We start from the raw sequence: 22,349 nt of genomic DNA on the forward strand, positions 1-22,349 counted from the left end.
GGACAGCTGTCGGGCGAGATGGGGCACGGGGTCGGAGAGGGAGGGGATGGAGATTAGCTCCTCCTGTCTGTGCCTGGAGCCGCGTCCCTCCTTACATCCTCTTTATCTGCATATACCTGGGGTCTGAGGAGAGACCATCCAGATCAACTGAACCTGAATCTTTTTTATCCTCTTAATCTGCAGAGATATTTATATCACTCACTGGTTTAGGACTAAGTCTGACAATGGGATTGTTTGACTGCAGAGAAAGACTGCTTGGAAACTCTTCTTGCCACAACCATTGAAAACACCACTGGAGCTCTTTGTATTTTATATTTGCATTTCGGGAGTTTGTTGTTATTTTTTTGTTTGTTGTTTTTTTTTTTTGCCCACAGCTCAATAGTCACCGCTCCTCTGTTACTTTCAGTCCTGCAGCTGCAGCAGTGCTGCCTTGTAGACCCATGGAAGAAGAATATATATACTCATCACACCTAGTGTTGACAGTTATGCTCATTTACTATTTATTTTTAGAGGTTTTGATATATAAAATATGTAAAATTATATTAAAAGAACCAAATATTTTTGACATTTGTTTCTGGATTTCTGTCTTGCTACATTTGCCAGTGACAGGAGAGATAAAAAATATTGCCCAATTTTGTTGACTGCAGATTATGTTTACTCATACACAGAATTAAAGTCAATAAAATTAGAATTTTCTTATATTTTGTTTTCTGGGGATGCAACATTGAGCTAAAATGGTATTATAAGGCCACCAACAACACAACATTCATAATTTCTCAGTAGTAAATCTTAATGGGATGATGCTAAGCAGATCAGAATTAGTGAATACATTGCCTTCATTGCCTCCCTGTGGTGTGTAGTGAAACATCAGTTAGTTTAGTATTTTGACACAGATGTTCAGTAAATGTCTTGCTTTGCTTTTATAATTCTCTCCAATCTGACAGTTAAACATTTCTCTTTAATCACAAAATTCCATAGGAAATTTATCATATAAGCGAGAGATTCAGTGTTGCTATGTTTATGTTAGTTTACCTTTCTCAACATTGCTTCACTTGCACTAATATGTATGTCATTAACCCAGGTAGGCACATCCACAGAGTGATGTCTGACTCTCTCTTTGTGTTATGAGAGCTCTTTTTTCTCCCTTGGCTCCTCCTCTCCTGTCCCACCACTGAATGAGGCCTTTGTGGGGGCTTCCCGGCATTCCAAGGGAATTCTTGCAGGTGAGGGTGCGCAAACAATCCCACACTTGGATAACTGTTGGAGCTTTCTATTTACAACTAAAAATGCTCAATGCTCTCGAGACGTTTGAATGTTCCCACTGTTCGGCTCTCCTAACCTTCGTACACTCGCAGCCACTATAAGGGTGTGATCACAACAGCAGACAGAGTGGGAGGGAAGACTCCTTTAAACCAGGTGAGTGACCACACATGCCTTCAAAAAAGAAAGTCAACATGCGCTCCGAAGCCTCTTGGCACACAATGAGGTCCATCGCACAGGAGAAGTATTACTTCATGGGCTAATATTTGCCTTCACCTAACTTTACATTGTTGCTTTGAAGAGTAGCTATTACAGCAGTAAGAGTGCACATGTGTTGTCGAACGGTGCCGTGATCTGATGAGGATACCTGCAGCACACATGTGAACTATATCAGTAACAGGCTGGCTTCACACAGACAGGTCCCAGGAGATTACCCAGCACATTGGGCTTACAAAAGGTGAGTGTCTGTGAAGGTCTGCTCAATTATACTGTTCATGTAAGTGATTTATAGCAAACAGTATTATTACTTAAGTATTTCTCAAGTTCAAATAAAGATCATTTGCAGGATTCGTTTTGGATGTCACACACACTTTTCTTGAGTCTATACTTTTTCACACTCAGACTTTTTCTGTCTGCCTCAGCTTCCGTTGGAACTTGTCAAAGCAACAGTGCCTAAAGGTATGTATGGCTGGTCCCATGCTGACTTATCGATTACCCCTGAGGTTTGCAAACACAGTGCTATGGCTTAGACTGATCAGCAGGAGCAGCTATTTGCAAATATATTTCTTTAGACTTTGATTACACATTCAAAAGTAGTTTTCTCACAGCTTGAAAAATGCTCCTTATCTGGACTGTGATTATGGGCAGAGTTCACAATAGGAGTGATTTTACTTTAATCGCTCCCCACCCTTCGTTATCTCTCTTGCCCTTTGGTATCTAATGCCGTACGTAATCCACATATTACTCACTTCCTTGGTCTTCCTGGGCCGTGAAAAATCAATGCAGCAACAACAAAAAATACTGAAGACATCATAAGCTAAAGTAAGTGACATAATTAGGCTAAAACATCCTCAGGATCAGACACTATGTCAGTATGTGATCAGTCTTGTGAAAAGACATATGATTGTGATGGCTTTACATTTTTTAAGACAGCTGATCATGTGCACAATTAAAAGATATACAAACACCTCTCATTGATCTACTAGTAATTATTTGATGAATCAATTAAAAGAGGCACAAGAGGCAAGCAAAAGAAAAAAGAAAGAACACCATATGTGCATGACAACTTATAAATGACTTCATTCTTTTAACATTCATCAACCTGTGTCCTGAAACAGAGATCGGTGTTGATTCACACACACAGCCAATATTTAATTATATATAGGAACAATTTTAGTCTTGGTTTTAAAAAGAAGTCCAAAGTTTGGGCTTTTGTTTGAGTATTTGTTTTGTCTTTGCCAGCACCATGTTGCAGACAGTCGGTGAGTGGCTGTGGTGGGATCGTTTGTGGCTTCCAGCTAACGTGTCCTGGTCTCATTTAAAGGACAACGAAGGTCGAATCTATGCTCAAGCTTCTCATCTGTACGCTATACTACCCTGTGCCCTTTGCCTGCTTCTAATCAGATACCTGTTTGAAAGGTGAGGATATGCTTAGTAGAATGTGCTTGTGTGTCAGTAAGTTCAGCAATGCTGATAAGGAAAAACAGACCACTGTCACTCTTCTGTATACATCCCATGTCGTTGGATCACTGGTCTACACTCTCAGCCTTTTAGTTATCATGTGAAAGACAGTTTGCCTCACTTTTTGACATGAACAGGAGTCATACAATCTGAAAGCTGTCAAATCTCTCTTGAAACATGTCATCATGTCCTGACTGAGACAAAGCATCTGCTCACATCCTGATCTACACACTGTCTATTTCTTATGATTTGGGTCTCTTCATGAATATGTTTCCTCAAAGGTTTGGTCCTCAGAATTGGGATGTCAAGTCCTCTATGTAGTACATGTCTCACTGAATTCTGTAAGATATATCTTAGGTTCATCTGTAAAAAACTATCTGCATCATCCTCGGGAATCCTGTGAATTCCTTCCAGCTCCTCTAAAGAATTTCTTCATCTGGTTTCAGGATCTGGGGATTATGTTGCACAACCCTAAACCAATGTTGCAGTAGTCTTGTCTTAAGAACCAGGGTAACGATGTTATTTGTGCTGTTTCAGGTACCTGGCAAGGCCATTAGCCAATGTTTGGGGAGTCCGAGATAGGATCCGACTCCCAGCAGAACCAAGCCCCATTTTGGAAAAGTATTTCTGTCACCAGTCCAGCCGGCCTTCCCAGGTATGTTAAGAGAAATAAATTTGATGCGGTTCACACAATGTTTAAAAATAAAGTCGTGCACTACGAAAACATGAAATATATGATTGCAGTTCTTCACTGAAATTGAAAACAACAGATTTTAAATACTGACATCCTTACAATTTAACTTTATACGCTTCAAAGCCAAAAATCATCATGCAGAAGTTTTTGGGTTGGTTTTCTTTTCTCAGAAATTGGTCATTTGTGGAAACATTTGCTAATTTACCTATTTCCTCATTTACCACCCCAGAATGTAACCTATTGAATATCATACCTGAGCTGGATTGTTGTGAAAAGAAGGTCTTCAAGATTGAATCATACCAAGATAGAAAGAAGATTCAGGCACAGCACTTCTTGAGATGTAAATGAGAGAATCTGGCCACAATAAACCCCGACATTAATCCTGATGGCCCACGATGCAATCATAGTACGGCTCACTGAGGTCAGATGCTTTGGTCATGCTTTTCTCCAAACAGCTTAGTGACAGACGTTTTTGAAGCTACAGCCCACGTATGTGGCATTATGTAATGTTGATATCTTCTACCTTGAACTGATCGATGTACAGAGAGAAAGCAGTAATAAGCCACATGTAAACCACATGCATAATTCTCCAGTAGTTGATTCTTCAGTTTTGGATAATGTGGCTGATTGTTTTATGTTGCTCCATACGTTTGGACCTCTATGGCATATACTAAAAACAGTAAATTTTATTGTCCTATATTTCCCTTTTAGAAGCAGTTTATAGTATTATGTTGGTGAGAAGGTGAGTATAATGGAATGGGTTCGCACAATCCAGTGTTCGACCTGTTTCAACATTATACATAATAAATGCGTTGTTAAAGATTTTCTTCAGGAAGCTTTAGCAGACCATATTTATGGAAGAGAGCATTTGTTGCAGAGTTTGACATTGACCATGACCATGACTCTTGTGTCTAGTGTCAGAAGTTTTGCAGTGCAAGTAGAGTATATATAATTCCAGATAAAGTTACAATAACTCAAGTGAGGCTCAAACAGAGATCAGTACAATGATACGAGTGCAGCTATTGGGACCAACTGTCTCGTTTTAAACAACAGGCCTCCAATTGTAGACAGTTTTTTTAACAAGTGCTTTAGTATGCTTTTTTTTTAAAGATATGAATTGATCTATATAGATTCCGAAAAAAAATATGGACTCAACTTTTTTTTAATCATATCTATACCATCTATTTCTATATTCAGGACTTGATCAGTGTGCCTTTGACTGCTTGAATGGAAATATATAGGTTTTGCTAATATTTAATGGTAATTTCTAACATAACTTTAACACAGTAGTCCTTGGCACCTACACTAATTTGTGATACCTGTGTGTCTCTCTTATGACCTGTACTTAATTAACATATCTACGTGTCATCTCTATGTTTTCAGTTTTCTCTTTTTTTCCAGTTATGCATATTTTAAGTCATAACTCTGTATATGTACATCTGCATATCTGTATGATTTGGGCCTTCGTCACACTGATATACATTGCTGCTTTATGGTTCAACTGCAAGAAGCTGAGCATGCAGAGGCTTTTAAAGTAGCATAATGATGTTCTGACGCTGCTCCTCCAAATTCCAAGATGGCATAGTGCCAGTCAATTGTTCGTGTCCTCTAGTGTGCCAACATGTGAGGTACAATTAAGACAGCTTCAGCTTGTTCAGCTTTATGTGTCGACTGGACGAGTCCAAGAACCACATTGTCGAAGCCCTGGTCAGCCCATTGAAAAGCTGCTACAGATTTTCATCATCAATAATGATAATCATTTCTATTCTCCTCTCTACTATTCTGTTGTATTATAATAAGAGTGTGGACCCAACATTGGAAGGTGCACAACTTTTTGATGGTCTATCTTGTGTCTCAGGCTGATGTGCGGTCACTGTGTAAGAAGACGGGTTGGCCAGAGAGGAGAGTCGAGGTGTGGTTCAGGAGGAGGAGGAACCAGCAACGACCAGGACTTCGAAAGAGGTTCTGTGAAGCCAGGTGTGTGTCAGTCTACGTCTGACGATTGCGTGAGAACATGTCCGATTGTGAAAATATGTCACGTCTATGTTCTTGCCTGTCAACAGTTGGAGATGTGCATTTTACTTTTTCACATTTTTTGGAGGAGTCCTAGCTCTCTATGATGTGAGTCGAGTGTGGTTTTTTTTTTACTTTTTATACAGCGCAAGAAATGTGTACAAGAACATTGTTCAAGTTCAATCTCACAAGGTTTTTAAAGTTCTTTTTTCAAACTCTTCAGAAACCCTGGGTTTATAATTTGAGGGAGGTTTGGGCAGGATTTCCTCAACAGGTAAGTGCTTTTCTCTTCAACGTTAGGATGGTTTCCGCGATAAATAACTACATGTTGCGTGTATGTACTTGCTTATTTGCTTGTGCTTTTATGTCAATGCAGACCATGCTGCCATCCCAATACTGGTACTACCTTTTGGAAATGGGCTTCTATCTTTCTCTGCTGCTTAGTCTGACATTTGATGTGAAACGCAAAGTAAGTATATAGGTTTGTGCAGACATTAATCGACTGAATCTATAATTCACATTATGCACATTGTTGTGTTTTCTTGTCGCTTTGTGAGAACTGTACGTCTGTATAAATAAAGTTGTTTATATTAGTGTTCCATCTTTAAAAGCATTTCTTAACACTGTGGCATATCAGATCCATTCATTCATCATATATGTGTGCAGGACTTTAAGGAGCAAGTCATTCATCATATAGCCACACTGACTCTTCTGACGTTCTCCTGGATTTCAAACTATATCCGTATTGGAACACTTGTCATGGCAATTCATGACTCTTCTGACATAGTGCTTGAGGTCAGTGCTGTCGGTACAATAGTTTACCTACACGTGGTACTTAATATTGTGAGTCTGTTGATAACTTCCGTTATGAGAGCATTCATTAGCTCAGAATATTAATAGTGTTAATGATTTTTCTCCATTTTCCTTTCGTAGGGTGCAAAAGTACTAAACTATGCTAAATGGCAGAAGACGGCTAACAGCATGTTTGTGGTGTTTACAATTCTCTTTTTGGTGACAAGACTTGGTATTTTTCCCTTCTGGTAAGTGCGATAAAGGAAAGCATGCAGAATAATGCCTCATAACGACTGTTGTGACTTGCACTTGTATAATATGTGTGCATAACATCTCCAGGCTGATTCACTGTACATGGGTGTACCCTGTGGAGCTCTATCCCCCCTTCTTTGGCTACTACTTCTTCAACGTCATGTTGGTGGTATTATTGATCCTCCACATCTACTGGGCTTTTCTGATATTGCGAATGCTTTATAAATTCCTCTTCGGCAAGGTGTGTAACACATTTTTCTTATTTGATTGCTTCTCTGAGATTAATCCTCATATTGTACCTCTACTCACCGGCTCGTTTTGTCCCTGCAGTTGGAAGGTGATGACAGGAGTGATGAAGAAGAGGATGACAGTGACACAACGAAGGAACGGAATCACAAACTGTGTCACATGAATGGCTCTAGTGCCAGAGACAGGGCCAATGGTCACTGACAGAGCGATCCGCAGACCGAAACAAAGATGCAGCAGGCATAATCTAATTGCATAAAAAAAAATGAAGATACACTTGATCAGAGAATGTTGTTCTTGAAGGAACTGTGAAGGATGATGCATGAACTTATATGGAGTGACATCGTTTCTGGAGTTTTATGAATTCAGAACTACAACATATTTTATTGTACTTATAATTAATGTACATAAATCCCCCTGATGAATGTATGTAAAAGCTTGTTCTACAAGCTTGTAATGTGACTCCGTGTGCCATTTTATTCAGAGATGTAATGCTAAACCGAATCACTTGAAACAAAATCAATAATGTAACTTTGTACATCTGGTGTTTCCCTACAACATCTGTATTTCTGAGATATGCACAAAATAACTTTCTTTTTCATTTTCATATGCACCAATCTTCTCTACATCTTTATAAAATAAAATCAGAGCAATGTACACACTAGACTATGGGTGTTAAACACATTTTAATTCAGTGACCACATACAACCAAATTCTTCTTGAGTCAGCTGAACCAGTCAAATCTTGACATAATAACCTTTAGATTTGAAGTTTTTCTTTGTGGAACAGACTAGACGGTTTGAAAAGAGTATTTTTTTTCTTTCAAAAATTGCTACAATTTCAACATAAAGCCTATTTGAATAGTGTCAAGCCAGCCCCCATTTCAAAAACCACAGTTTTTGAAATTACACCATGAATTGTTACTGTAAGAACATACGCAAACGTATTTCAAAATAAAAGTGACGTTCCAGTGAATGAGAGCTCGCCTTAATTTAGTTAATACAACACAAATTAATACGGCTAATAATACTATTAATCAAACTTACTGCCTGCAGAAGCAAAAAAAACAACAACAAACAAACACATTCTCAGTCAGTGATATATTAATGTTACTATAATACATTTGTATTATATTATATTATATTATATTATATTATATTATATTATATTATATTATATTATATTATATTATATTATTCATGTCTCGTCCATATTCACTTTTTTAAATTGGCCTATAATTCTTTCCTCTCGCCCGTAGCACCTGTCATGTATTCCAAAAACTGGATATATGGTAACTTATCATTAATTAATAATCCACTCGTTCTTTTATTGTTTTGGTGGGACGTCAGTGAGAACCAACGTCTGAAATGAACAGGAAGTACCAGCACGCCCTCTCGCGACAAACAGCTAGAACTGACCACATCGCTTCCCATGGAAACCGTTTAACAAACAAATTGAAAACTGAAGCAGCTTCTTGGTTTCTAATCGTCAGTTATCAATTGTCCGAAAGTATTTTCAGGCTCATATCCACGATGGCAGGAAAAGGGATCTACAAGAACCGCGTGAAGATTGGAAACTGGAACGAGGATCTGATATTAGAAGAGGTTTGTATTAAACATGACTTTAAACAAATAATGTTATCTTAAAAAAACCAAAAAAACGTGTCATGATGCAGAAGAGCATCTGATTATTTCAGAATCGGTAAGTCTCCAGTTTGCGTACATCAACTGAAAATACTCTTTTTTTTATGCCAGCAAGCAGTTATATACAGAAGGTTTAGATAAAATATAGCTAACTAGTATTTGGTCAAATGAAGATTAATTCAAGGAGAATCTGTAAGATGTGTTACTTAAAATCTTGAGGTGGCAGAGATGGTTACAAGTACCTAGAAATTAGACATGATGCATTTGTATGTACTGACAAGAAGATGCAATCAGCAAACTGCCATTACTGTATATAGGATTTAAAGCGTGACTTCAAGTGGACCAAATGATAATCATATATAGCTATTATTAAAACTGTCTATATTCTTTTTCTATTAAGGGTGTAAAATGTGTCATTTCAGATGTCTTGCTGCATCTCTTATAGTCCTTAATAATAACGATAGCAAGAAATCAATTTGTTGTTTACATTACATGCTACCTCGGTCATATCTCCCTTATAAAACACTGAGACTGGTTAATTAAATTAGCAGTAAACTGAATGAATAAAAATATGAAAATGAATGCATTCTGCCTGTGTTCACTCAAAGTGGTAGTTTGAGTATCAGAGATAGTAAAGTGTAGTTTGCAAGGACTCCTCCAGTAGTGTGAAATGGTGTTAAAAAGCAAAATTTAAACAGGACATACACACAAATCACATTGATACTGAAATGATGAAATAGAGTGTTTAGAGATAGTATTGATGTTTTTTATAAATGGCGTGTTTAATCATTTCACTCACAGTATATAATCTATACTCACACTATGTATCAATGACTTTCCAGGATAAAATGAAGGAATATTTGAAGAAAAAAGAAAAGGGTGAGCTTCCTATCCACAAAGTCGACCTCCTTGAAGAGAATATTTTGAAACCGGTAAGATAAATGTAAATAAATAAACTTTTGAATGCTGCTGTTGCTTGAAATAACAGTGGTCATGACGGGTTTTTTTTTTTTTTTCCCTTTTCTTGTGTACATGTGTAGGTGAATCTCTCTCTGACAAATGACGGCCTGTTGCATTTTGGCAATGTCGTGATGCTGGTGAACATGGGAGGAGAAAACAGGGAATGTACTGCGATGAGCATAAACGCAAACGTTGACAACTTGACAAAGACTCCTTCACCAGGCATTCAAGCTCCATGTGAAGTCAGCGCAGGAAGAAATATCCAGCCCTGCACTCGCACAGCCTTCATCATTACCAGGTAAACACACAAACACGCCGAGAACAGCACGGCAACCTCTACACTCTTAGTGATGCTGCTAAACTGAAACCTGCACAACTGTGTTACTATAGTGTTGATGGTAGTCCTGAAGGATCGGCTCTACACTTCGGGCAAAGCTTTTCCCTGAAAACAACGAGTGGCTTTGCCATGGGAGTAAGTCACATTCACAAATGTATGTACTTGCTATGAACAAAAAAACTCTTGAGCTTTTTTTTTTTCAGTTTCTCTTGGAAGCTGATGCAAACTGAAAGGGCAGAGTCTGACTAAATATGGCTTTGACTAGTTATGGCTCGTCAAAACAGAGATGCATTATGGGAGATGTGATACCAGCAATTGGGACCACAAATATAAGAAAAATGTGTGTCAGCAAGAATGAACTGTAACTGTAAGTTGTTGTTATTGTTGGCAGGTAACGGCTAGATCATCTGAGGAGTGCTTATTTCTTTGATAAGTAGGAAATTGATGGAGTGGTATAGAAGATGAATGGATGACTAGATACTGGGTGGGCTGAACAGAGCTCTATATGTTAGCAGTCTCGCCTCTTAGTGAAAAGGTTCTGGCTTCGAGACCAGGCTGAGCCTTATGTGCCATTGATTTGTTCTCCTTGTGCATGCATGGATTTCTCTTAGCTTAGATGGGGACTTTGGATCAAACAAAGTAATGATCAGAAATGCTAAATCAATTGAAAATAACTCTTTTATTTTTGGAGCTTGTGACATGCTGAGAAAGTCCAAAATGCTTGAAGGTAGAGGAAGTTCTTTAACATTGTTATCTCTTGAATTACATTCCATATCATAAATTAGTTGAACTTTCCATTTTACACTGTTTGCTATGGTGTATATTATTGGTTTGCGCAATTCAGAATGGCTTCGCTCGCTCCTTTCCTGAACTCTGTGGCCTCACTGATAAAAAAAAAAAAAAAAAAATGTGTGAAGGAGCTGGTTAGCACGTTTTTTTTTTCTTAAACAAGTTACTGTTAAAAACCAAGGAATCCATTTTTTTTGCTAATTAAAAGTGACTTTCCTGACAAAGACCTAACATTTTGTATAGTAAGGCAAAGTGTAGTATACTACAAGCATTGCTCTATTCACACTGAGGTGGGTTGAGGAGAGCAGCATGGGGTCTTTCTCATGGTGCACCGCTGATGGACATTGCATTAGACCTTTGGTGTTTAATAACTCATCTATGACTGAGTTTTGTTGTCGTTGCACTTTTACAAGCTCTTTGTTTTTCTCTTTCTCTTTCCTCAAGCTTTACTTAACAAGTGACCGACAAAGTTTTGAAAAGGTACATTTTTGAAAGTTACAACAGCGAAGAGATAATTACCATTGCATACAAGTCACAATCTTTCATGCTTAAGAGTGTGACGATGTTATGTTTGTTGTGTTTACCGATTTGTAAACTCCTTGTCCTATTTCTGCGACTTATTCAACAGTATGCAAAGAAATCCCGCCTCCAAGAAATAACCCTTGAGGAGGGCTGCTCCTTTCTGTCTTGGTGGAACATAATGTACTTAAACCCTTTGATGAGGCTTGAGCAGGAAGGTCAGCCAGTAACTGTAAGTTTTATGCTGTATGTTTAAACCATTCTCATTCCGCAATGGCACCACTTATGTTGTTGAAATGTTTCAATGAACACGCTGTCAACATGATTTCTGTTTCCTTCAAGCCAATGACACTGATATTTTCCATGCATGGAGCAACAGAGTTTATCTGTCTTTTTCAGGCCAATGTGAAGGTGCTGATTGTACACTGCAAAACGAACAGGGCCCTCGCTGTTCTGGAAGAGCAAGTCCTTTGGTATTACATTTTTCTTCTGAAACGCTGTTACAATTAAAAACCAGATACTAAGTCTAATCCTGATAAAGACACAGATTTGGCAATTTCTTTGAGAGCACAGACCAGATGCTCAGCTTCCTTAATATTCACACTGAAAAAAACAAAACAAAACTGGATTTCCAGGGATATATGAGTGTCAAGAAACATTGTTCTGAGAAAAAAAAGTAATCCAACCAAGCACAGAATAGCTTTCTTGATTCAAAAAGCCTTCTAATGTATCACAGCAAAATAACCAACATGACTGTCACAAAAAAAACACAGTTACATTGACAACAAACCTCCAGTATGCCAATAAACATCACATTTCAATGCCCGGTGGTAAAATGTTGGTGCTTAACAGTTGTTTTCTTGCAGCACCAGGTATGGAAAAGAGTATGAGGTAACAGCTCACACCTTCCTGGACTCCCATAAAGCTGAACGGGACAAGAATCACTGGATCATGTGCACCTCTGACCCTGCAGGGGGCGCACTTCTCAACAGCCAACCGCCAGCAGCAGTCAGCAACACGGAGCCCACAGGATAAAAACAGTCATCTTAATCCAATGCTGACCGATTTTAACCTGTGCAAACACTATATAAAAAAAATACATCGATACATAATTTTAAATGTTTTCATTGTCATCGTCTCCTGTATGAGCCAACACAGATAAATTATGAAACCAGGCTGAGGAGGATTAACATTAGACAGGGATTTCAGATGTTAATATGTTTTAATGATTTAATGTATCCATAGTCGACATGCAAAAACAGTCCTTTTATGAAAATGATCATTTAATGATCATTTCTTCAGAGAATGTATGAAGGACAAACCATGCTGTGGAAGGTTGGCCCATCGTGTCAAATAAGGTAAGATACCATACATTTTTATGGACTCTAGTCAGCTGCAGTTCATAAAGTATAAAAATAGAATTAGAAGAACCAAACCATAAACACAAAACAAAAACCTTTACAACTACAGTTGTTACATTGAGTGAGGATTTTTGTGTATGATGTGGTCGAAATAATGTTTAATGCGTTTGGTTTTTTTGTTTTTTTTTGGGGGGGGGGGTACCTTTGTTTACGCCGTGTAAGTCACCTCTCTACATCGTATTCTATAAACAAAAACAAAAATACTGTTTCATATTTCTATTTACACAGTGACACAGTGGTTCGTGCTCTCGCCTCACAATGAGAAGGTCATAGAGTTTCCATGTTCTCCCTGTGTGTTCTGCGGTTTTCCACTCCAGTTTCCTCTCACGGTCCAAAAAACGATGTATGTGAGGTTATTTGGGGACTCTAAATTGCCCCGATGTGTGAATGCAAGTGTGTGGTTGTCAGTCTCTGTGTGTTCAACACACACATTTAAACCCTGTGATGGACTGAAGATGTCTACAGGGTTTATTCTGTCCTCTCACAGAGTGTAGCTGAGATGACCCAAAAAAGCAGTAAAGACGATGGCTGGATGATTTATTAATTTACCAGGAAAAACATTTTGTACGTTTAATTCTTTGAACTGAATGCATGCTATCGTACAATTCCAAACTATGGTTCAAAAGTAACCAATAGTTTGAGTAGTTTTTGATAAACATCCCTTTTTTTTTTTACCCGTGCTGTTCCCTAATTTAATACAGTGCTGTTTGTATAATTTGCTCCGTATTTAGGAAAAATCGGAAATTCAAAATACACACTGTTGTTTCAATTAGGGAAGTTCATGCAGACAAAAAAAAAAGTATTTGTACTTGTCTGCTTTGGCACGTGACCAAACAGTGGCTGCACTTTGTCGTCTCGAGGAAGGGTGCAGGAAATTTCCAGTGGATACGGGGTCAAACACCTGCGGGCTGTAAACAGGAAGCTGTGTCTAGAGACCAACGCGACCCGTCACGTGTTCACGTCTATACTTCTTAAGATATGACAGGCGTCATTTATTTAAATAAGAGCGCGTCTCCTGACCTCTGAGATGAAGTCGAGAGTGAGTCCGAGTTCACAGCGGAGTGCGTTTGTTCACTTCACGTGTCCCGACCATCGGAAAGGCATTTCTTTTTCTTTCTTTCTTTCTTTCTATTTAACGGTTAACCGAATAATCTGAACAGTAGACTGAACTAACATGAGATAATTCTCCGAAAGCCGTGTTTTTTCTTTCATAGTGCTGATATTTAACTTTCTGGGAAGGTATCAAAAAAAAGAAAGGACTTGACTCGCACAGAAAAAGGTACGTAAAATGCAGTAAATGTCTTAAGTGTGTTGGTTATGTGGCCACATTAGTATGATATATGCATCAGGTATCAGACAGATTCTGAAAGGAAAATATGTCATCTTAGGAGCACGTAAACTACTAAGGTGAACAGATCTAGAGCTGGTTTTTACTACATTCCTGAGGAGATTATTGTATTTATAAACCATTATATTGGCGATAAGAACAGTCTGTCTTTTAGTACTCCAGGTACTCCTGAAGGCTTTTGGCACCCTGACCTATAACCGATAAGAGTTTAATGCTTTTAACGTTATATGGTTTACAGCTCTTGAGCAGTGTTCACGTGGCCAGCTCAGATGTAAACGTTGTATATTATTAACACACTAAGAGTCATACCATGCATTACTTCTAGTGAGTTATGTGCCCTTGTTTCAACAATGAAAATGCGAATGAAGGGAATGCTGTGGTGCATCTGGCTGTATTCACATTGTGATAGTGTTGTTGTTTTTAGTTGATATTGTTTAACCATCATTGGCGACTTGACATGACACACAGCACAACAACGTTCCCACGAATTCTGTCTTATATGAAAACCTCTTAACAGTTTAATTGCTCCAGCTGTGAAGATGAACAGTTGTTGCTCAAGAGTCCTGTCTTAATCTGTGTTATATATTACCCAGACTGTCAAAAGATCTCAGTGTCCTAAAGGCAATTCAGATATCATGAACAGGGAAATAACTTCACTCTTATCTTTATGATCTCGCTTTATGGTAGCTACTTCTAAATGAAATTGTGACACCACTGTATGATGCTGCCTTGAAATGAAGAGAAGGAAATAATCCTTAATTTCTTATATACCAATGTCAGTGATGGGCTGTGGGTTGATTTTGTCACCAGATAACCATGGCAGTGGATGTTCCTGGACTGGTTGCTGTGGTGGTTTTTTATATTTTAATCCTCCTAAGCGGAATATGGGGATTTCGTAAATCCAGGAAAGTTGAGAAGACATGTGATGGCAATAAGAGCGAAATTGCCATTGTGGGAGGCCGCAATATCAATCTCTTTGTTGGTGTTTTTACTATGACAGGTAGTATTTACATTATATGTATTGCAGTACAACTCGTTATTTTCGTGTTTCATGATGTAATTATCTTCATTTGTTTTTATGTCAGCAACATGGGTTGGAGGAGGTTACATAATGGGAACTTCTGAGGCTGTGTATTCTCCTGTCAAAGGCCTCATTTGGGCTTTGGGGCTTCCTGCTTATGTTGTGAATTTTGTTTTCGGTAAGTAGCTGAAACAAACAACACTATATCCAACTTATGCCAACATTTCCAACATTTTTGAGATGTGTTGTTTGACTTTCAAATTCTTGCACAGTACCTTGAAATGCCTCATGTTGGAATGGTGCTCTATGAATCGTGTCGCTTGTGTGCACCGTGAGACTGGAAGGGTGGGTGTTTGTGACTTGCAATTTGTGAGAAGTGACCATGATCAAATTAGAATGAGTGGAGTTGATTTTACTAAAACACAATTTTGAATGGGATTTGAGATGAATGTAATGAAGACAGACTAATGTTAAAAAAAAAAGGAATCGCAAGAAGAAAACCTTGACTGTAATGGGTACAACACTTGCAGAGCTTTACACACTGATATCACTGTTAACCATCATTTTTAATCCCTATAGAGTCTAACAGACCTTCACAACTGATTTTATTGTGAAAATATAGAAAGATCAGCAAAATGAATGAATGAATGAATGCTGTCCTTGTCCTCAAAAAGTGTGAGATGAAAACGAATCATCCTCCACAGATTAAATGTCCACAAAGTACAAAACATTGTACTCTAACAATAAATAAGACTGTCCAAGTGCAGAGCAGGAGTACAGAGATCTGATGGCCCATTGATAAAAATTGTTCCTTGGTCTATTCGTCCTACCTCTCAAGGACCTGAACCTCTTGCCCGGAGGCAGCAAGTTCAACAGCTGCTGTCCAGGATGGAGATTTTTGCTGCTCTGTTCAACCAGCAAGCTATAAACTGGCCAGTTGACTTGTGTGGCATGCAGGTTGTAGAAGAAGAAAGCATACTTCATTAATCCCCTTGAGGGACATTCCTTTCCCTGCATGTGACCCGTCCTATATATAACTAACCTTAACTAAACACACTGGGAGCAGAGGAAGACAGGTGAGTTGCTGCCGAACAAGAGTCAAGTCCAGAGAGCCACAGTGGTGACCTGTCAGCTGTGGGATTCAAATTTGTGAACTTCTGATCCCAAGTTCATCTCCATAACCTCTAACCCACCACTGCCAAGTTTAGATTTCATGAGGTGAATTCCACCATCAGCATGTGAGGGAGAATGAAGCCCTGTTTCAAGGTTAATCTTTGTTGTTTAGCTTCAATTAAATCTCTTTCTTTTCCAGAGCTGAATGAAAACAAGATTAGACATCAATATGTGAACATTTCTTGAGAACTAAACATTTAATGGGGCGTCCTAGTTTTTTCACATGACATTATATCTTATTCTTTGTACTGGGGCACTGGAGCCAATCCCAGCTAGGTAGTGGCAGGGTCAAGACAGGTCAGTAGTCTACCTCAGGGCAAACACAGAGACAAACAACCAACCACACCCATGGGCAATTTCAGGTCACATGCATGTTGTTTGTACTATTTGGAAAAAAGTACTAAATGGTATCCCACCTGCACCAATTGTATTAATTTGTATTGTATTAACCCATAAAAACGCATTGGGTTTGGAGTTTCAATATTTGCATTTTCATGATTATTTTAGGCTCACTACATTCACAAACAAACTGTTATCAACTTTCTTGTTTATGAACTACCGCCTCTGCACCACTTCTGTTGAATGATTCATGCTCTGATTGTTTCAGCTCTGTAAATCTTTAATGTGTATGGAAAGAAAATTATTTTGATGACCTGAAAATGTTTTTTCTGTAGAATATTTTGCTCTTTCGTTATTCTAGGAGGACTGGTTTTTGCAAAACCTATGAGGTCCAAGCGTTATGTGACCATGTTGGACCCATTTCAGAACGTCTATGGCAACACGTTCACGGCCATACTCCTGCTCCCTGTTTTTCTAAGTGACATTTTGTGGGTCGCTGCTATTCTTGCTGCTCTGGGTAAGAGGCCACTTCCTATCTCATGTTGTCTATTCAAAAATGAATGCTTGATGCTTTGATTCTTCCATCAATCATTGTTTTATTTATTTATCTTTTTTTTTTCTTCCAATGGTTTGCAATGGCTATTTGTGCTCGTGTGAGTTGCCTGTGGTGCAAATTACACATCGGTTGAACAGCCCACGTCACCAGCCTCCAACTGTCTGCTTATGCGTTTGTCAAATACCAGATACATGTCTGCTTTTACTTGGGTGTAACTGTATCCTCTTATAAAGTGTTTTATACCATTCTCAGGAGGAACGATGAGCATAATTCTTGGACTGTCATCCACCATCGCCATCATCATCTCAGCAGTCGTCTCAATCCTGTACACATTTCTAGGGGGTCTCTACTCTGTCGCATATACTGATATCATTCAACTTTGTTTCATCTTTGTCAGCATGGTAAGAATTACAATCATATATATATATACACACACACACACACAGCAAATTAGTTGGTGTAATGTGTATGTACTAAACCTGAAAGCCTTAGTTTAAAAGAAACCCATTCTGTATTCTCAAAACTGGAAATTGAAGGAACTGAACAGAGGCGGAAAACAACTGGCTATAGAAAATGGTGCCACATCTGTCAGGAATTAATTTTTTTTTTTTCATCATTATTGATAAATTATGTCAGGTGTGATGGTGGGCTTTTCTTCGCTCAATTAAACATGTATTTTTTATTTATCAGACTTGGCAGTGACTGGACTTTTCCTTTTGCTGTTTACTTTCTTATGGCCGGGTTAGCTTGTGCACATGAGAGAACTGGTATTTATAAAGCTATTCTATTGTTTTTTATTCTATTTTATTTTATTCGTATTTCTCAGAAATCCCACAACTCTTCCATGGCTCACCTCACAATGCCTTCATGTTACATGTTGCACAATAGAGAATTAAACAGGCTTGTCAACAAAAAAACCTTTCAAGAAATGTATCCAAAATTAATTGCCTTCATCTCAATTTTATTGACTTTGCAGATATTCTATAAAGGCACACCTCTCACCCTTCCTTCTGTAAATCCAGGTTCAAGTGTTTTGCACTGATCTTGAATTCTGGTCAATGACATAACCACGTTGATCTGTGCAAAAAAAAACTTTTTTAAGTTCTCAAATGTTTTTTGTTTTGGAGAACCATTGTCGTGCATGTTTTAGACATCATCCTGCTCCGGGACACAAGATTGTAATAAATGTGTCCTCAAGCTGCGAAAAGCCTGATAAGAAGCATCTCATTGCATTCAGGTGTGCCTGAGCAGAGTGACATCTAAACATGCCAGACACTCACAAGCACACACTCATCAAAACGGTTCGGCACACTAACTTTCATTTAGACTGGTAGTTCTCACTGGATTTTACTGTATCTTTAAGAAATACTGTTTGGTCTGGAGTTTTGCTATAACTATGTTTGTTTTGTTTTCGTTGTTGCAGTGGATTTGTGTTCCCTTTTTGATGCTCAGTCCTGCAGTGACTGGCAACTCACAAATGCCCCACAATAATCAGTCAAGTGGAACGCCGTGGTTTGGAGAGCTGGAGCTGGAAGATGCTGGGAGATGGACGGATGAGTTTCTCTTACTGGTGACATTTGAAAACATACTTTATTTTACTCTGTGTCGTACAGTTACATTTATGAAACGCCACAGATTATTTTGTCTCTAAGTTATGAAAATGTGGCTGGACATTGCTATTAGTTGATCATGGCTTGTGATCATTTAATTTCACAATCTCATTAAAAACTGCAGTTTCCATATTAATTACACAACCACATATTAAAGATTTTAAGCAAAGTTATTGTTAATTTTGATAGCTACATTCGTTTGAAAACACATTTTATTTGGTGGCAAGGGGTAAAAACAACTCTTTTGATCACTAAATGTTAATTGTCCGGTTAACAAAATTAAGTCAGTATTTGTGCGGTGAAATGTGTATGTGTTTACTGTTGTGTGTTAAAGGCTTTAGGTGGACTGGCATATCAAGCTTTCTACCAGAGAATCCTCTCTGCGGCCTCTGCTGTTCAGGCTCAGATCACCTGTCTTATAGCTGCTGTGCTAGTTTTCATCCTGGGAATACCCTCTGTGATCATTGGAATGGTGGCTGCCGCTGCAGGTACCGTTAAAAATTAATGCAGAGCTTCACATACTTTATGTTCATTCTCATTTTATGTCACTCATGACATATAACAATGGGCTTGATTTATTAGGGTCACATATAACAAACTCTAAATTGTGTGCCCAATCTGTCTGATTGTGGGTTTTTTTTGGGGGGGGGGGGGGTTAAGGACTTGACACAGGGGCCTTTAGCAATCACCTGTTGGCAGTGGGATTCGCACAAGTGAACTTCTGCTACTGAACTTCAATCCGTCCATTTTCTATACGGCTTGTATAGAGTTCAGGGTAGCGGGGCGCTGGAGCCAGTCCCAGCTGGCTCTGATTTAGGGCACAGTACACCCTGGACAGGTGTTTGCAGACTTTCCTGTGATAAATTGTTGATTAATACTTGTCTTATTTAAATAATGTGTCTCCTCTTTCTACAATGCATTCTTGATGTCTTCACAATTTTTCTGATTTCGCTCTTGTGGTTTTAGTTTTTTTCTTTATGTCTCCATTTCAAAAAAAAATAAAAAATCTCAGATTGGAACCAGACTTCATATGGTCTACCTCCTCCGTTTGAGCGAGGGGATGCAGGGAAGATTTTGCCACTTGCTCTGCAGAACCTGGCACCTGTATGGGTCTCAGTGTTAGGCATTGCCTCTGTGGCTGCAGCGGTCATGTCTTCCATGGACTCTGCACTGTTGTCTTCAGCATCCATGTTTACGCAAAACATCTACAAGACAACTTTGAGGAAGCAGGTGTGTGTGTGGGTGTGCGGCGGGGTTGGTAATTGGACGTGAAGTAAAGTAACTCTTCTTCTTCCTACAGGCCTCAGAAAGGGAGCTGCAGTGGGTGATTCGTCTTACTGTCCTGCTGGTGGGCGTGGGTGGAGCTGGCCTGAGCTTGGCAGACGACAGCGTGCTGGCCTTCTGGTTATTAAGCGGAGACTTACTCTACTGCATAGTGTTCCCACAGCTGGTCTGCGTGCTGTTCTTCCGCTATGCCAATACCTACGGTGCCCTTTGTGGTTACATACTAGGTCTGGGGCTGCGTTTGATGAGTGGGGAGCCGGTGCTTGGGATCCCTCCTCTGCTCCTGTACCCTGGCTGGAGGGAAGAAAATGGAGACATTGTACAGTATTTCCCTTTCAGAACAGTTGCCATGCTTGTCTCTCTGGTATGTATTACTGCTGTGTCCACACTGTTGGACCTGGGCTTCCGATATAGACTGATTCCTCAGTCATGGGATATACTGAAAGCGTTTGAAGAGAAACATGAGATCCAGCTGGAAGAAATGCCTCCTGTCCCAGTTGAGGAAGCAAATAACACAGTTCAGACCATTTTATAAGTTTAATGTAACCTGTTGTATACTAGAACTACACAATGTCTGAGCAGCAATGTGATCACAAGGTTTCCAGGAAGTAATTAGGAAATGTGTTGCCTTTATTTAATCCAAAAAGGTTCAGGTCATATAAGAAGACCTTGTGATTTTGAACTTGATATTAGATATTAGATTTCATTTACAGGTGCTTTAGCTCCTCTTAGCCTTTTTTTAATGAGCGTTAAGCTGTGCTTAACACAAATAACTTTTCAAATCTTGTCTTGTCTACTAAAGCCTTTAAAGTGAGTTCAATGCAGATAAAGCTATTTGAGTGTGAGAATATTGGCTTTTCTCACCCATTTTAAGTGGCTGTTTGCCTCCTTGTGTTTATTTAGCACTACAACAAGGAGTGCCTGAATGCTGTTAGAGGTACTTGAGATGTTGAGGTTTGTTCAATAACCGACGAGCAGTGCTTGTTGGTAGACGTGTTTATTACAATTTTATTCTTCAAAGGGATCACCATTGAAGTATTAAGAAGATTTTAAAAAATGTTGTAGTTGCTTTGTCATACAATTTCATGAAAATTATATGGTTTTATTTTTGCACCAGTGTTGATACATAGACAAATGGATAGAAATGACAGTTAGAAGGAATTTATTGGACTTGAGGATGATGCAGAGATTTTCACAGATGAAGTTAAAATATATACAATGTCTTGCATAATTTAAACGGAGCAGTACTGCACAGAGGACGACCATCTCCCAATGTTGAGAAGCCAACCTTTGGGGAACATAGTTTGAATGAACTGTAATGTCGCGCCAGCAGCAGCAGAGGGCGACACTGAACTGCTGAACAAACAGACTTTAACCTGGTTTAAACTCGGGGGTTAAAATAATCCACAGTCACTGACATTTGACGTTTTGCATACAACCGATTACAAAGAAACTACTGTAACAATGATATTAATGGCTTATCATTTTGTGTCATTGGATCTGGGATATATTGTATTTGTTGTTTTTTTTCAATACTGTTTGTCTTAATCTTAGCTGAAGTTCTAATGACTGCCGAACTTGTTTGTAATTTGTCAGTCTGAAGAAACATCCGTGTGTTTCCTCAACTGTAACTCTATAAATATGTTAATGAAAGTTCTAATTATGACACATTATTCCTTTTTTTAGGTTTTGACTTAATATGTTGCATTGACGTTTAGTTATATACATTAAGCAAGTAACTGAAAGCTGAAATGCCATCATTGGGTTAAATCTAACTGAATGTCTCAGTTTTGGCTTCACCAACAAATAGGTTTGTCATGCAAATCATGTTTCCATTTTGTGCATTTACTTAATCGGCAGAAGGCATTGTTTTTAAACACATAAACTTAAAGAGCATCTCAATTTTCTTGAAGAATTTTTCTTTGATTTTCCTCAAAACACAGCCAGGGAATTCTGGTAGCTACCAATGGACAATTCGGTTCAATCCCCTTGTAATGCATAGCATCTGTTTTACCAGGTTACCAAGCGGCAAACATAGTATAAAAAAGTGTAAAATGTAAAACAAATAATAATAATTCATAGAGATTTTATACTATATTTAAATGAATATATCATATTGGAAAGTATGTGTTGCAGTATGATCATTGTATGTCTCCATGATGACCAGAAGCACATTTCTTGCAGGAAGAAACCTGCAGATCAGGAGGTGAGATGTGGTGTCTTTGGGGGGCTATAATAGAGAAAAGGATAAGACAAAGAGCAGCAGAAAACAAAGGTGATATCAGGCTGTGAGCTAATCCACACACTGCAGACTCAATACGAGGGGGCAGGAAGCACAGATCATCCAAATTCCAGTTCTCGAGAGCTAGCATTGTTCCATTCAAAAAGTTAATTTCAAATGCGTTTTAACAA

At 38.6% G+C, this 22,349-nt stretch overlaps 3 protein-coding genes across 3 annotated transcripts; all 3 read left to right on the forward strand.

Moving 5' to 3' along the window:
• Positions 1-2,725: 2,725 nt before the first annotated feature.
• cers3b (ceramide synthase 3b) lies at positions 2,726-7,141 on the forward strand (the record flags this gene model as incomplete). The annotated part of the gene is made up of 10 exons (XM_080504842.1): positions 2,726-2,898; positions 3,478-3,595; positions 5,493-5,611; positions 5,698-5,755; positions 5,871-5,921; positions 6,024-6,116; positions 6,314-6,442; positions 6,581-6,687; positions 6,779-6,932; positions 7,022-7,141. 10 exons carry the CDS (start codon positions 2,726-2,728, stop codon positions 7,139-7,141), a joined length of 1,122 nt encoding a protein of 373 aa, XP_080360968.1.
• Positions 7,142-8,469: 1,328 nt separating this feature from the next.
• cfap161 (cilia and flagella associated protein 161) lies at positions 8,470-12,220 on the forward strand (the record flags this gene model as incomplete). The annotated part of the gene is made up of 8 exons (XM_080504728.1): positions 8,470-8,541; positions 9,423-9,512; positions 9,621-9,838; positions 9,931-10,012; positions 11,111-11,146; positions 11,295-11,417; positions 11,585-11,658; positions 12,052-12,220. The coding sequence occupies 8 exons, from the start codon at positions 8,470-8,472 to the stop codon at positions 12,218-12,220; spliced, it is 864 nt and encodes a 287-aa protein (XP_080360854.1).
• A 2,550-nt stretch (positions 12,221-14,770) lies between these two features.
• LOC308136391 (high-affinity choline transporter 1-like) lies at positions 14,771-20,472 on the forward strand (the record flags this gene model as incomplete). Its single annotated transcript, XM_080504729.1, has 8 exons — positions 14,771-14,954; positions 15,040-15,153; positions 16,849-17,004; positions 17,296-17,444; positions 18,467-18,613; positions 18,988-19,141; positions 19,666-19,883; positions 19,954-20,472. The coding sequence occupies 8 exons, from the start codon at positions 14,771-14,773 to the stop codon at positions 20,470-20,472; spliced, it is 1,641 nt and encodes a 546-aa protein (XP_080360855.1).
• Positions 20,473-22,349: the final 1,877 nt, after the last annotated feature.

The sequence above is a fragment of the Blennius ocellaris genome (assembly GCF_963422515.1).
Source record: "Blennius ocellaris genome assembly, chromosome: 11".
NCBI lineage: Eukaryota > Metazoa > Chordata > Actinopteri > Blenniiformes > Blenniidae > Blennius > Blennius ocellaris.